General features: G+C 32.3%; 2 protein-coding genes across 3 annotated transcripts; both read right to left on the bottom strand.

Moving 5' to 3' along the window:
- Positions 1–977: 977 nt before the first annotated feature.
- Positions 978–2,449, bottom strand: LOC125848851 (acyltransferase Pun1-like). The gene is made up of 2 exons (XM_049528793.1): positions 1,673–2,449; positions 978–1,577 (listed from the first exon to the last, which is right to left on the bottom strand). The coding sequence occupies exons 1-2, from the start codon at positions 2,411–2,413 to the stop codon at positions 978–980; spliced, it is 1,341 nt and encodes a 446-aa protein (XP_049384750.1). The 5' UTR covers positions 2,414–2,449.
- A 1,825-nt stretch (positions 2,450–4,274) lies between these two features.
- On the bottom strand, positions 4,275–11,621 carry LOC125848852 (acyltransferase Pun1-like). Of its 2 annotated transcripts, XM_049528795.1 has the most exons (3): positions 10,849–11,621; positions 10,313–10,757; positions 4,275–4,439 (listed from the first exon to the last, which is right to left on the bottom strand). In XM_049528795.1, the coding sequence occupies exons 1-3, from the start codon at positions 11,581–11,583 to the stop codon at positions 4,285–4,287; spliced, it is 1,335 nt and encodes a 444-aa protein (XP_049384752.1). In that variant the 5' UTR covers positions 11,584–11,621; the 3' UTR covers positions 4,275–4,284. The 2 variants fall into 2 exon arrangements, with proteins under 2 accessions (XP_049384752.1, XP_049384751.1); XM_049528794.1 differs by lacking the exon at positions 4,275–4,439 and having other exon boundaries at positions 10,048–10,757.
- Positions 11,622–12,262: the final 641 nt, after the last annotated feature.

Here is a 12,262-nt window from a genome sequence, read left to right as displayed (position 1 = left end):
TAATTTCAGATTTTATTCATAACCAAAAGGTAGTATTAAAAACCAAAATTTTCACCATCAAACTTAAAAGTAAAACTTTTTCAATTCAAATTCATATTAGTCAGGCTTCAAAACATAAATATGATATATCAAGAAAACATTTACTACTATCAATAACATTTTTTTCCACTTAAACACGTATAATACATTTATAATACAGTTTTAATTATGTGTTGCCATTCATTTTTTTTTTAATTATTTTTTTACTTGATGTCCAATACATTTTAAGTGACAAATAAAATAACTAAAAAGGTCCTTAAGAAAAACGAAAAATAATGCGTTTTGGAGATAATTCCATATTTTTGTTCTCGTCTTTAGGTTGTCGACTTCGATTCCACAATTAAATTAATCACCTCTTTCTTGGACAAAGGATGTAGACATGAAATTTCTTGTCATGTACTTAATCTCCAAGAAGTATTTAACAATATATCATAAATCTTGAAGAAAACATTTCTCTTGATTGTGGAGAAATCTTCCTTCTTTAATTTCATATTGTGTTGTAGATTTAGAAGTGGACACACTTATTTAATTTCACGTATAAACTATATTTTCTTGCGCAATTAGTTTAAGAATTTTGTTTATGGATTGATTTTTCTCTATAAATTTTATGTTTTTATTAATTTTAAAATATTTACTATAAACTATAGTTTTTATGCCAGTCATCACTACCTCACACATGCTTGTTTGACAATATATATTGATTTTTTTTTACTAGTAGACACAAATTAAATGCACATGTGACGCATGCAACACACAAAGATTATTCAATATAGGCATTTACATAAAGCCACTAATATAATTGAACCGACCCATAGGACTAGTAAATATTAATTAGAGGAAGGGAAACAATCTCAATTAACTTTTAAAATCATCACAACTAAAATGAAATCCATGAAGCAGAATCGAGCCGTTATTACTCCCAAAGCCTTGAAAGCTAGTTAGGAAATAAGTTGAAGAAGTTCGTCATCGCGTTCAAATTCAGACATATGTTGTTTCTGTAACATTACCCGTGCATCCACACCCCCACCAATTTTGTAATCTTTCAAGAAGAATACATTCTTGAAAGGACCATTTGGTAAACCAACTCTTTCAGGTTTTCCCCATCCAAAATCCACATTATAGTCTGGATATTTACAAAGATTACTACAAGCATACACATTCTCATATTCATCATCAAATGGTTTTTTCCCTTTTCTCATGGATTCTACTACTTCTAAGATCAATTCATTTTCTTCCACTTGATCTTTCTTGTACGCCACCTCAACTCCATTCCTTAAATTACGAACCAACGTTGGCAACTCAATGTCTTGTTCGTTAGTTGCTATTGTGGAGAAAATGGACAAAATATTTCCAATGGCACTTTGAGGTAGACGAGATTTGAGCAAACTACGTACGTTTAAAAAGTGAACAAGCTTTGATGGACGATGCATAAGCATTGAAGTAGTTGTACTTGATGCTGCCTTAATTGCACATTTGAAAAGTAGCGCGCTCACAACTTCAGCCCTTGTTGGATTTTCTACTCCCGATTCTGCTGCTACCTTCAAATTATGTCGTATAAATTGAAATAGAGGAAACATGAAGAAAAACCCATAAAAGCAAATAATAATAATGGACTTGTGGTATATATGATTACCTTAGCTCGAAGTGCATCTAACTTGGTTGTAGGAAAAATAAATCTTTTTTGTACACATTCACTGACATTAGACAACAATTGTGGCGCAATAATTGGACTATAATTATTTGACGAGAAAATAGAATCTCCTACAAATTTAGGAGCCAAAGTTGTTGTCATACGACCACGAGTGATACGAGACCAATCATTAAGGAAATTGAGTACAGAGCAACCATCACCAATCTTGTGCGATAAGCATACACTGATAGCTATTCCCCCACAATCAAACTTACTTACTTGCGCCACGAGTAAACTACCACCTTCATAGTTATTCGCCCAAGGCAAGTCCTTGGGAAAAACTATACTCTCTGCATGAGATGCATCAGGATGATCAAGTATTTCAGACATATGACATTTTATTCGAACACTCAAAAACTCAACTCCCATATCGTTACAATCAACAATAGCATTGTCTCTCAATTTTCCAGCGTAAGGATAGTAAGAGACTAGAGTTTTTGATAGAGATGTTTGTAGCAAGTGTGCTATATGGGATAGTTCATTATGAGAATAATTAGTTGACTCCTCTCTTTGTTGTACTTTAGGGTAAAAAAGTGCCAAAGGAATATACATATTACTTTGGAATTGATCAATGTAAGAGAGTTTGTGGTATCTAAGAGTAGGTGGGGTGAGAGAAGAAGGTTTAATAAAGGTTTTGTCACAAACTGAAACAAGTGATGGTGATGATAATAATGCAAAAGCCATGATTAATTTAACAGATAACACTACTTAATCCTTAGGTAATTAGCTCTATGCTGGTAATTAAGATTGTTGATTTGCTTCCCCATTTCTCATATATATATAGACACGTAATTTTTGACTTGCTCTAGTTTTTTTTGTTTACTCTGTTTAAAGAGAAAATAAAATAAAAATGAAAAGATTCCTTCACTTCATATCATTTTTGGAAACAACTCTCATGTGACCTCATACCATACACACATGACTCCATTCACACTTTTCCACACATACTCACGTTTTTTGGCTTACCACTTCAATTCTATAACCACACATATAGACACGAGGATTGTTCGTATGGTAAACACTCTTAACGTTTCATGATCTCCAATATTGTTGCTGTATCGAGTCACACATATATACGCACAGAGCACGATGAAGAGGAGGGGGATGGATTATAGGATGAGAGGTAAAAAATCATGGGGAGGAATACTCACTAGACACAGAAATAGGCAAAAACAGAGCAGGCGGACACAAATAAACAAACATATGTTTTGTTTACATCATCTTGCAAACTGATTTGGGGATAAATAATCAATGCTAAAGGTAAAACAAGGAATCTTAATATGTTAAAAGTGACGGTTAATAAAAATCTGTTCATCAGAAATAGTGAATAAGTAAAAGTGAACCTCACAAATATTTTCCATTTTGTTTTAACAGTGGTTTTAGCTTTAACAAAAATATCCTAAAATAATTAGTATCACTTCTTAAGAATTCAAAATTGAAGTAGTCAATAATTTAAAACTATAGCCTAATTTTAAAAAGAACATTTTGTTTAAAAAATATATTGCTCAATTTTTTTTAAAAAAACATCTACTATAATAAATAAGGATAACTTAGTAGGCATTTGGACATACGATTTGATATCGCGATATGAAATCATGAGATGAAAGCAGCGTTTGGACATGTGATTCTACACTGATTTAATATCAAATTCTTAAAAAATCATGATTTGGGATTTTTCAAATACAAAAATTGACCCACAATTTTATATTTTGTAAAAACAACCCCACATTTTTTTTAATCTATTAACCATTTATTTCTTATGTAAATAAAATTTATAATTCATATCATTACTTATAAACCATTTATAAACTTTTGCTTATTTGTTAAGATTGTATAAAAAATTGAGATAATTTTAATAGTTTTACTACTTGTGAAATTTTTATGTTATGGGAAAACATACAACATAAAAAGTCAAAATCGCATATCCAAACAAAACCATCACCAATCTTTTGGGATAAGCATATACTGACCGCTATTCCCCACAATCAAACTTACTTACTTGTGCCACAAGTAAATTACCATCTTCATAGTTATTTGCCCAAGGCAAGTCCTTAGAAAAAACTACTTTCTGCATGCATTTCAGAAGTACAGGGTATAAAAGTACGTAGGCGGTAGATATACATACAAGTAGAAACCTCAGGACGTTTGTGTACGTAATTCTCCTTGATTTTAAAAGAGTCCATACATATAAACACTCTGCTAATTCACAATTGTTTGATACAATCTCTAAGATTAATACTAAAAATAAAGTTATTTGTACATAAATAAATTGTTGAATTATATTCTTCAGTCTTGTAACAACAAAAACATCTAGTATAACGGCAAAGATGGTTACTATATGACACGCTATATGACACGCGAGATGCACATGTAAGTTGTAACACATAGAATACTAATATTATTCAATATAGACATTTACATAATTCATAAAGCCACCAATTTCATTGAACCACCCAAAGATGAACTAGAAAATATTAATTAGCAAGATGAATCGAAACAAAGCCATCACAACATAAATGAAATCCATAAGGATACTCATAAAAACATGGAACCAATTAGGAAATAAGCTCAAGAAGCTCCTCATCGCGTTCAAATTCAGACATATGTTGCTTCTGCAACATTACCCGCGCATCCACCCCTCGACCAATCTTGTAATCTTTCAAGAAGAATAAATTCTTGAAAGGACCATTTGGTAAACCAACTCTTTCAGGTTTTCCCAATCCAAAATCCACATTATAGAATGGATATCTACAAACATTACTACAAGAATACACATTCTCATATTCATCATCAAATGGTTTTTTCCCTTTTCTCATGGATTCTACTACTTCTAAGATCAATTCATTTTCTTCCACTTGATCTTTCTTGTACGCCACCTCAACTCCCTTCCTTAAATTTCGAACCAACGTTGGCAACTCAATGTCTTGTTCGTTAGTTGCTGTTGTGGAGAAAATGGACAAGAGATTCCCAATGGCACTTTGAGGTAGACGAGATTTGATCATACTACGTACGTTTAAAAAGTGAACAAACTTTGATGGGAGACGTGTAAGCATTGAAGTAGTTGTACTTGATGCTGCCTTAATTGCACATTTGAAAAGTAGTGCGCTCACAACTTCAGCCCTTGTTGGATTTTCTACTCCCGATTCTGCTGCTACCTTTACTCATAAATATCATCTCAAATTATGTCATATAAATTAAAACAGAGAAGAAAAAACCATAAAAGCAAATAATAATAATAATGGACTTGTGGTATGATTACCTTAGATCGAAGTGCGTCTAACTTTGTTGTAGGAAAAATAATTCTTTTTTGTACACATTCACTGACATTAGACAACATTTGTGGCGCAATAATAGGACTATAATTATTTGACGAGAAAACAGAATCTCCTACAAATTTAGGAGCCAAAGTTGTTGTCATATGACTATGAGTCATACGAGACCAATCATTAACGAAATTAAGCACAGAGGTTCCATCACCAATCTTGTGCGATAAGCACACACTGATAGCTATTCCCCCACAATCAAACTTACTTACTTGCACCACAAGTAAATTACCACCTTCATAGTTATTCGCCCAAGGCAAGTCCTTGGGAAAAACTATACTCTCTGCATGAGATGCATCAGGATGATCAAGTATTTCAGACATGTGACAGTTTATTCGAACACTCAAAAACTCAGCTCCCATATCGTTACAATCAACAATAGCATTGTCTCTCAATTTTCCAGCGTAAGGATAATAAGAGACTAAAGTTTTTGATAGAGATGTTTGTAGCAAGTGAGCTATATGGGAAAGTTCACGAGAATTATTTGACTCCTCTCTTTGTTGTACTTTAGGGTAAAAAAGTGCCAAAGGAATATACATATTACTATGGAATTGATCAATGTAAGACAGTTTGTGGTATCTAAGAGTAGGTGGGGTGAGAGAAGAAGGTTTAATTAAGGTTTTGTCACAAACTGAGACAAGTGATGGTGATGATAATAATGCAAAAGCCATCATTAATTTAACAGATAACACTACTTAATCCTTAGATAATTATCTCTATGCAATGGTAATTAAGCTTGTTGATTTGCTTCCCCATTTCTCATATATATATATAGACACGTGATTTTTGATCCACTCTAATTTTTTTTTTGTTTACTCTGTTTAAAAAGAAAATAAATAAAAATGAAAAGATTCCTTCACTTCATATCATTTTTGATAACAATTCTCATGTGACCTCATACCATACACACATGACTCCCCTCACACATACTCACGTTTTTTGGCTTACCAGTTATTGGTTTGTTAGCATTTTAATATTAATATTTTATTATATTAATTTGCACCTCTGTCCGTTTGGCAGAATCTATACTTACTATGTGAGGTGAGCATGTAGCATGCATTTTAGGAGTTACAATCCTCGCTCCTAATGTGACATTTCATCTACTGTCAGTTAGGCTTTATTGCCATTCTTCATTAGTGATTAATGTTGTAGAGAACGTTGGGAAGTTATGGTCTTTGTGTAGCATCTTCCTTTTGTCCGTTGAGTCTTTGCACGTTGGTGGCCTTTAGTTGCCCACTTTACTTCACTCTTTATTCCTCATTATTCTTTGTAACATATGTAACTCCTAAGACCATTATATTCACTATTTACTACACCATTATCTTCCTATTCATGGCTAGGAAGACTTCTTCTAGTATAAATAGTGGTGGTCTTTATTTGGTTTGTAAGATACAATACACACAAGAAAAATATAGAGCGCATAAAGTTTGTCAAAAAGAGAGTTCTTATTAGTTGAAGGGAGGTGTTCTTTTTTGTGGAGCTTTGGACTCAACTCTTGTCCAGAGTTGTTGAGTTATATATTGTGATTAGGCTGTTGTATCCTGGAGGGGACAAGTCAAGAAGAATTACTGCTGGACCAGTGAAAACATTTGCTGCAATGGGCTTGAATCTCCTTAAAGAGAGCGAGATATACGCGCCTCAGCCTGAAGAGATTTATTACTTCATTTTTATTTTCAATTGTAATCTTGTATTTTTGTTATCTTGTAAGTTTTTCACTAACACCAGTTCAATTCCATACTCACACATATAGACACGAGAATTGTTCATATGGTAAGCACTCTTTACGTTTTATCTCCAATATTGATGTTGCTGTATCGAGTCATACATAAATACGCACAGGAGCATGATGAAGAGGAGGGGGGTGAATTATAGGATGAGAAGTAAAAATTCATGGGGAGGAATACACACCAGACACATATAGGCAACAACAGAGCAGGCGGACACAAATAATCAAACATATGTTACTGATTTGGGAAATAAATAATTAATGCTAAAACTAAAACATGGAATCTTAATATGTTAGAAGTGATGAGTAAATAAAAATCTACTGATGAAATAGTGAATAAATAAAAGTGAACCTATGGAATATTTTCCATTTTATATTAACAGTGGTTTTAGCTTTAACGAAACTATCCTAAAATAATTAGTATCACTTTTTAAGAATTCAAAATTGAAGTAGTCAACAATTTTCAACTATAGCCTAATTTAAAAAAAACATTTTGTTTAAAAAATATATTGCTCAATTTTTTTAAAAAGCCATCTACTATAATAAATAAGGATAACTTAGTAGGCATTTGGACATGCGATTTGATTTCACGATATGAAATCATGAGATGAAATTAGCGTTTGGACATGTGATTTTACACTGATTTAATATCAAATTCTTCAAAAATCATGATTTGAGATTTTTCAAATACAAAAATTGACCCACAATTTTATATATTTTGTAAAAACAACCCCATATTTATATCTACTAACCATTTATTTCATATGTAAATAAAATTTATAAGAGCAACTTTCACATATAGCAAACACAAAATTCATATTTGTATGCTATAACAAAGTTTGCATAATTGCGCTCCATAGCAAACATATATATGTATAATTCGCTATACATATACAAAAAATCAGTTGTATAATTCGCTATACATATACAAAGAAGGCAGTTGTATAATTCACTATACATATACAAAAGAAAGCAGTTGTCTACAAAAGATCAATTGTATAATCTGTGTATGTATAAAACGAGAAAGAGAGAAAGGCAAAAGAAAACTGGACGGGGAAATATTTGTATTGTATAATTATAAGTGTATAGGACGAAGATATATGTAATTGCATGTGTATATACAATTTTCTTTCGCTTTATACAAACAAAAGCGCAATTTATACATTTCGTTTCTGTTTGTACAAGTGAGAGAGGCGAGGGTGGCGAGCGAGATTTGGGAGAGTGGCGAGCGAGATCTGAGAGAGGGGAACGAAATATATGTAGGTATGCAATTTTCACTCGCTTTATACAAACACAAACACATTTTATACATTTGTGTTTGTATAAAAGCAAGAGAGGTGAGCGAGACTGCCACCAAACGAGAGTGGCGAGCGACATTCCACCAGGGAGAGTGCCGAAAATAGCAATAGTTTGCTATAGGGTACAATTAAATCAAAGTATATTTATAGCATTTAATTTGAATTAATAGTTTGCTATTATATACAATTTTCCCAATTTATAATTCATATAATTACTTTTTAAACCACTTACATCTCATATAATGATTATTCTCACTAACATATACTCCCTCCGTTTAAAAAAGAATGACCTAGTTTGACTTGACACGGAGTTTAAGAAAATAAAGAAGTTTTTTGAATCTTGTGGTCCTAAATTAAAGTTATGTCAAATGTACAAAGTTTGCCTTTAATCTTGGGGCCTTAAACATGNTATAATCTGTGTATGTATAAAACGAGAAAGAGAGAAAGGCAAAAGAAAACTGGACGGGGAAATATTTGTATTGTATAATTATAAGTGTATAGGACGAAGATATATGTAATTGCATGTGTATATACAATTTTCTTTCGCTTTATACAAACAAAAGCGCAATTTATACATTTCGTTTCTGTTTGTACAAGTGAGAGAGGCGAGGGTGGCGAGCGAGATTTGGGAGAGTGGCGAGCGAGATCTGAGAGAGGGGAACGAAATATATGTAGGTATGCAATTTTCACTCGCTTTATACAAACACAAACACATTTTATACATTTGTGTTTGTATAAAAGCAAGAGAGGTGAGCGAGACTGCCACCAAACGAGAGTGGCGAGCGACATTCCACCAGGGAGAGTGCCGAAAATAGCAATAGTTTGCTATAGGGTACAATTAAATCAAAGTATATTTATAGCATTTAATTTGAATTAATAGTTTGCTATTATATACAATTTTCCCAATTTATAATTCATATAATTACTTTTTAAACCACTTACATCTCATATAATGATTATTCTCACTAACATATACTCCCTCCGTTTAAAAAAGAATGACCTAGTTTGACTTGACACGGAGTTTAAGAAAATAAAGAAGTTTTTTGAATCTTGTGGTCCTAAATTAAAGTTATGTCAAATGTACAAAGTTTGCCTTTAATCTTGGGGCCTTAAACATGTCACGTGAAAAACTGAAATTAAAATGTTACCGAAAAAGAAAGAGGTCATTCTTTTTTAACCAAACTAAAAAGGAAAGGAGGTCATTTTTTTTAAACGGAGGGAGTAATTTAATAGTACTTCAAATCAATTTCTAGTTTACCATTTATATTCATCAAATTCGTTATTTTTTTATCAAATTTATTTACCCACCAAATTGTCCAACAAATGGCTCAAAGTAACAATGTTGGTTCGTCTTCTGAGTCGTATGAACAATAAATGCAAGTTTAACGTGAGAAGATTGTCCGTACTACGTGAGAAAACTATATTAAAGACTAGTATACCACAACTTATATATGTTTAATTTTATTTGTTTTATTGAATTAAAGCTTGATCAATAAATATTGTATTTTTAAGACTACGTTGTGATAAAAGTATTATGGGATTCTATAAACTTTTGCTTATTTGGTAAGATTGTATAAGGAATTGAGACAATTTTAATAGTTTTACTACTTATGAAATTTTTATATTTATGAGAAAATATATAACATAAAAAGTCAAAATCGCATGCATTAAGAGTTACAAGGTATAAAAGTAGATACCTCAGGACGTTTGTGTACGTAATTCTCCTTGATTTTAAAAGAGTTCATACATGTAAACACTCCACTAATTCACAATTGTTTGATACAATCTCTAAGATTATCACTAAAAATAAAGTTATTAGTACATAAATAAATTGTTGAATTCTTCATTCTTGTTACAAAAAAAACATCCAGTGTAATGGCAAGATGGTTACTGATTGACACATGAGATGCACATGTAACACATAAAATACTAATATTATTCAATATAAACATTTACATAAAGCCACTAATTTCATTGAACCACCCCAAGATGAACTAGTAAATATTAATTAGATGAACGGAAACAAAGCCATCACAACATAAATGAAATCCATGAGGATACTTCAAAAAACTTGGAACCAATTAGGAAATAAGCTCAAGAAGATCCTCATCGCGTTCAAATTCAGATATATGTTGTTTCTCCAACATTACCCGCGCTTCCACGCCTCGACCAATCTTGTAATCTTTCAAGAAGAATAAATTCTTGAAAGGACCATTTGGTAAACTAACTCTTTCAGGTTTTCCCCATCCAAAATCCACTTTATATAATGGAAATCTACAAAGATTACTACAAGAATACACATTCTCATATTCATCATCAAATGGTTTCTTCCCTTTTCTCATGGATTCTACTACTTCTAAGATCAATTCATTTTCTTCCACTTGATCTTTCGTGTACGCCACCTCAACTCCCTTCCTCAAATTACGAACCAACGTTGGTAACTCAATGTCTTGTTCGTTAGTTATTGTTGTGGAGAAACTGGACAAGAGATTCCCAATGGCACTTTGAGGTAGACGAGATTTCATCATACTACGTACGTTTAAAAGGTGAACAAACTTTGATGGACGATGCGCAAGCATTGAAGTAGTTGTACTTAATGCTGCCTTAATTGCACATTTGAAAAGTAGCGCGCTCACAACTTCAGCCCTTGTTGGATTTTCTACTCCCGATTCTGCTGCTACCTTCAAATTATGTCGTATAAATTGAAATAGAGGAAACATGAAGAAAGAACCATAAAAGCAAATAATAATAATGGACTTGTGATATGATTACCTTAGCTCGAAGTGCGTCTAACTTGGTTGTAGGAAAAATGATTCTTTTTTGTACACATTCACTGACATTAGACAACATTTGTGGCGCAATAATAGGACTATAATAATTTGACGAGAAAACAGAATCTCCTACAAATTTAGAAGCCAAAGTTGTTGTCATACGACTATGAGTCATACGAGACCAATCATTAACGAAATTAAGCACAGAGGTTCCATCACCAATCTTGTGCGATAAGCACACACTGATAGCTATTCCCCCACAATCAAACTTACTTACTTGTGCCACAAGTAAATTACCACCTTCATAGTTATTCGCCCAAGGCAAGTCCTTGGGAAAAACTATACTCTCTGCTTGAGATGCATCAGGATAATCAAGTATTTCAGACATGTGACAGTTTATTCGAACACTCGAAAACTCAGCTCCCATATCGTTACAATCAACAATAGCATTGTCTCTCAATTTTCCAGCGTAAGGATAATAAGAGACTAAAGTTTGTGATAGAGATGTTTGTAGCAAGTGAGCTATATGAGAAAGTTCATGAGAATTATTTGACTCCTCTCTTTGTTGTACTTTAGGGTAAAAAAATGCCAAAGGAATATACATATTACTATAGAATTGATCAATGTGAGACAGTTTGTGGTATCTAAGAGTAGGTGGCGTGAGAGAAGAAGGTTTAATAAAGGTTTTATCACAAACTGAAACAAGTGATGGTGATGATAATAATGCAAAAGCCATGATTAATTTAACAGATAACACTACTTAATCTTTAGATAATTTGCTCTATGCCATGGTAATTAAGCTTGTTGATTTGCTTCCCCATTTCTCATATATATATATATAGACATGTAATTTTTAACCTGTTCTAATTTTTTTGTTTACTTTGTTTAAAAAGAAATAAAATAAAAATAAAAAGATTCCTTCATATCATTTCTGGTAACAATTCTCATGTGACCTCATACCATACACACGTGACTCTACTCACACTTTTTCACACATACTCACGTTTTTTGGCTTACCACTTCAATTTCATTCAAAAAATTTTGTTTACTCTGTTTAAAAAGAAAATAAAATAAAAATGAAAAGATACCTTCATATCATTTCTGGTAACAAATCTCATGTGACCTCATATCATATACACGTGACTCCACTCACACGTTTCCACACATACTTACGTTTTTTGGCTTACCACTTCAATTCCATTCAAATTTTTTTTGTTTACTCTGTTTAAAAAGAAAATAAAATAAAAATGAAAAGATTCCTTCATATTATTTCTGGTAACAATTCTCATGTGACCTCATACTGTACACACGTGACTCCACCCACACTTTTCCACTCATACTCACGTTTTTTGGCTTACCACTTTAATTTCATTCAGTTTTTTTTTTTTACTCTGTTTAAAAAGAAAATAAAATAA

The sequence above is a fragment of the Solanum stenotomum genome, chromosome 12 (genome assembly GCF_019186545.1).
Source record: "Solanum stenotomum isolate F172 chromosome 12, ASM1918654v1, whole genome shotgun sequence".
NCBI classification, from domain to species: Eukaryota; Viridiplantae; Streptophyta; class Magnoliopsida; order Solanales; family Solanaceae; genus Solanum; species Solanum stenotomum.
The sequence above is the reverse complement of the archived record's forward strand: the minus strand, read 5'-3'. Positions and strand labels throughout refer to the sequence as shown.

Bases quoted from the DNA above. Each gene is read 5' to 3' on its own strand.
- LOC125848852 (XM_049528795.1), bottom strand. From the start codon at position 11,583: ATGGCTTTTGCATTATTATCATCACCATCACTTGTTTCAGTTTGTGAT. The intron at 10,758-10,848 runs GTAATCATATCA...CATAATTTGAAG, and splicing joins TAGACGCACTTCGAGCTAAG to GTAGCAGCAGAATCGGGAGT. The intron at 4,440-10,312 runs CTGAAAGAGTTA...GATTGGGAAAAC, and splicing joins GGATTTTGGATGGGGAAAAC to CTGAAAGAGTTGGTTTACCA.
- LOC125848851 (XM_049528793.1), bottom strand. From the start codon at position 2,413: ATGGCTTTTGCATTATTATCATCACCATCACTTGTTTCAGTTTGTGAC. The intron at 1,578-1,672 runs GTAATCATATAT...CATAATTTGAAG, and splicing joins TAGATGCACTTCGAGCTAAG to GTAGCAGCAGAATCGGGAGT.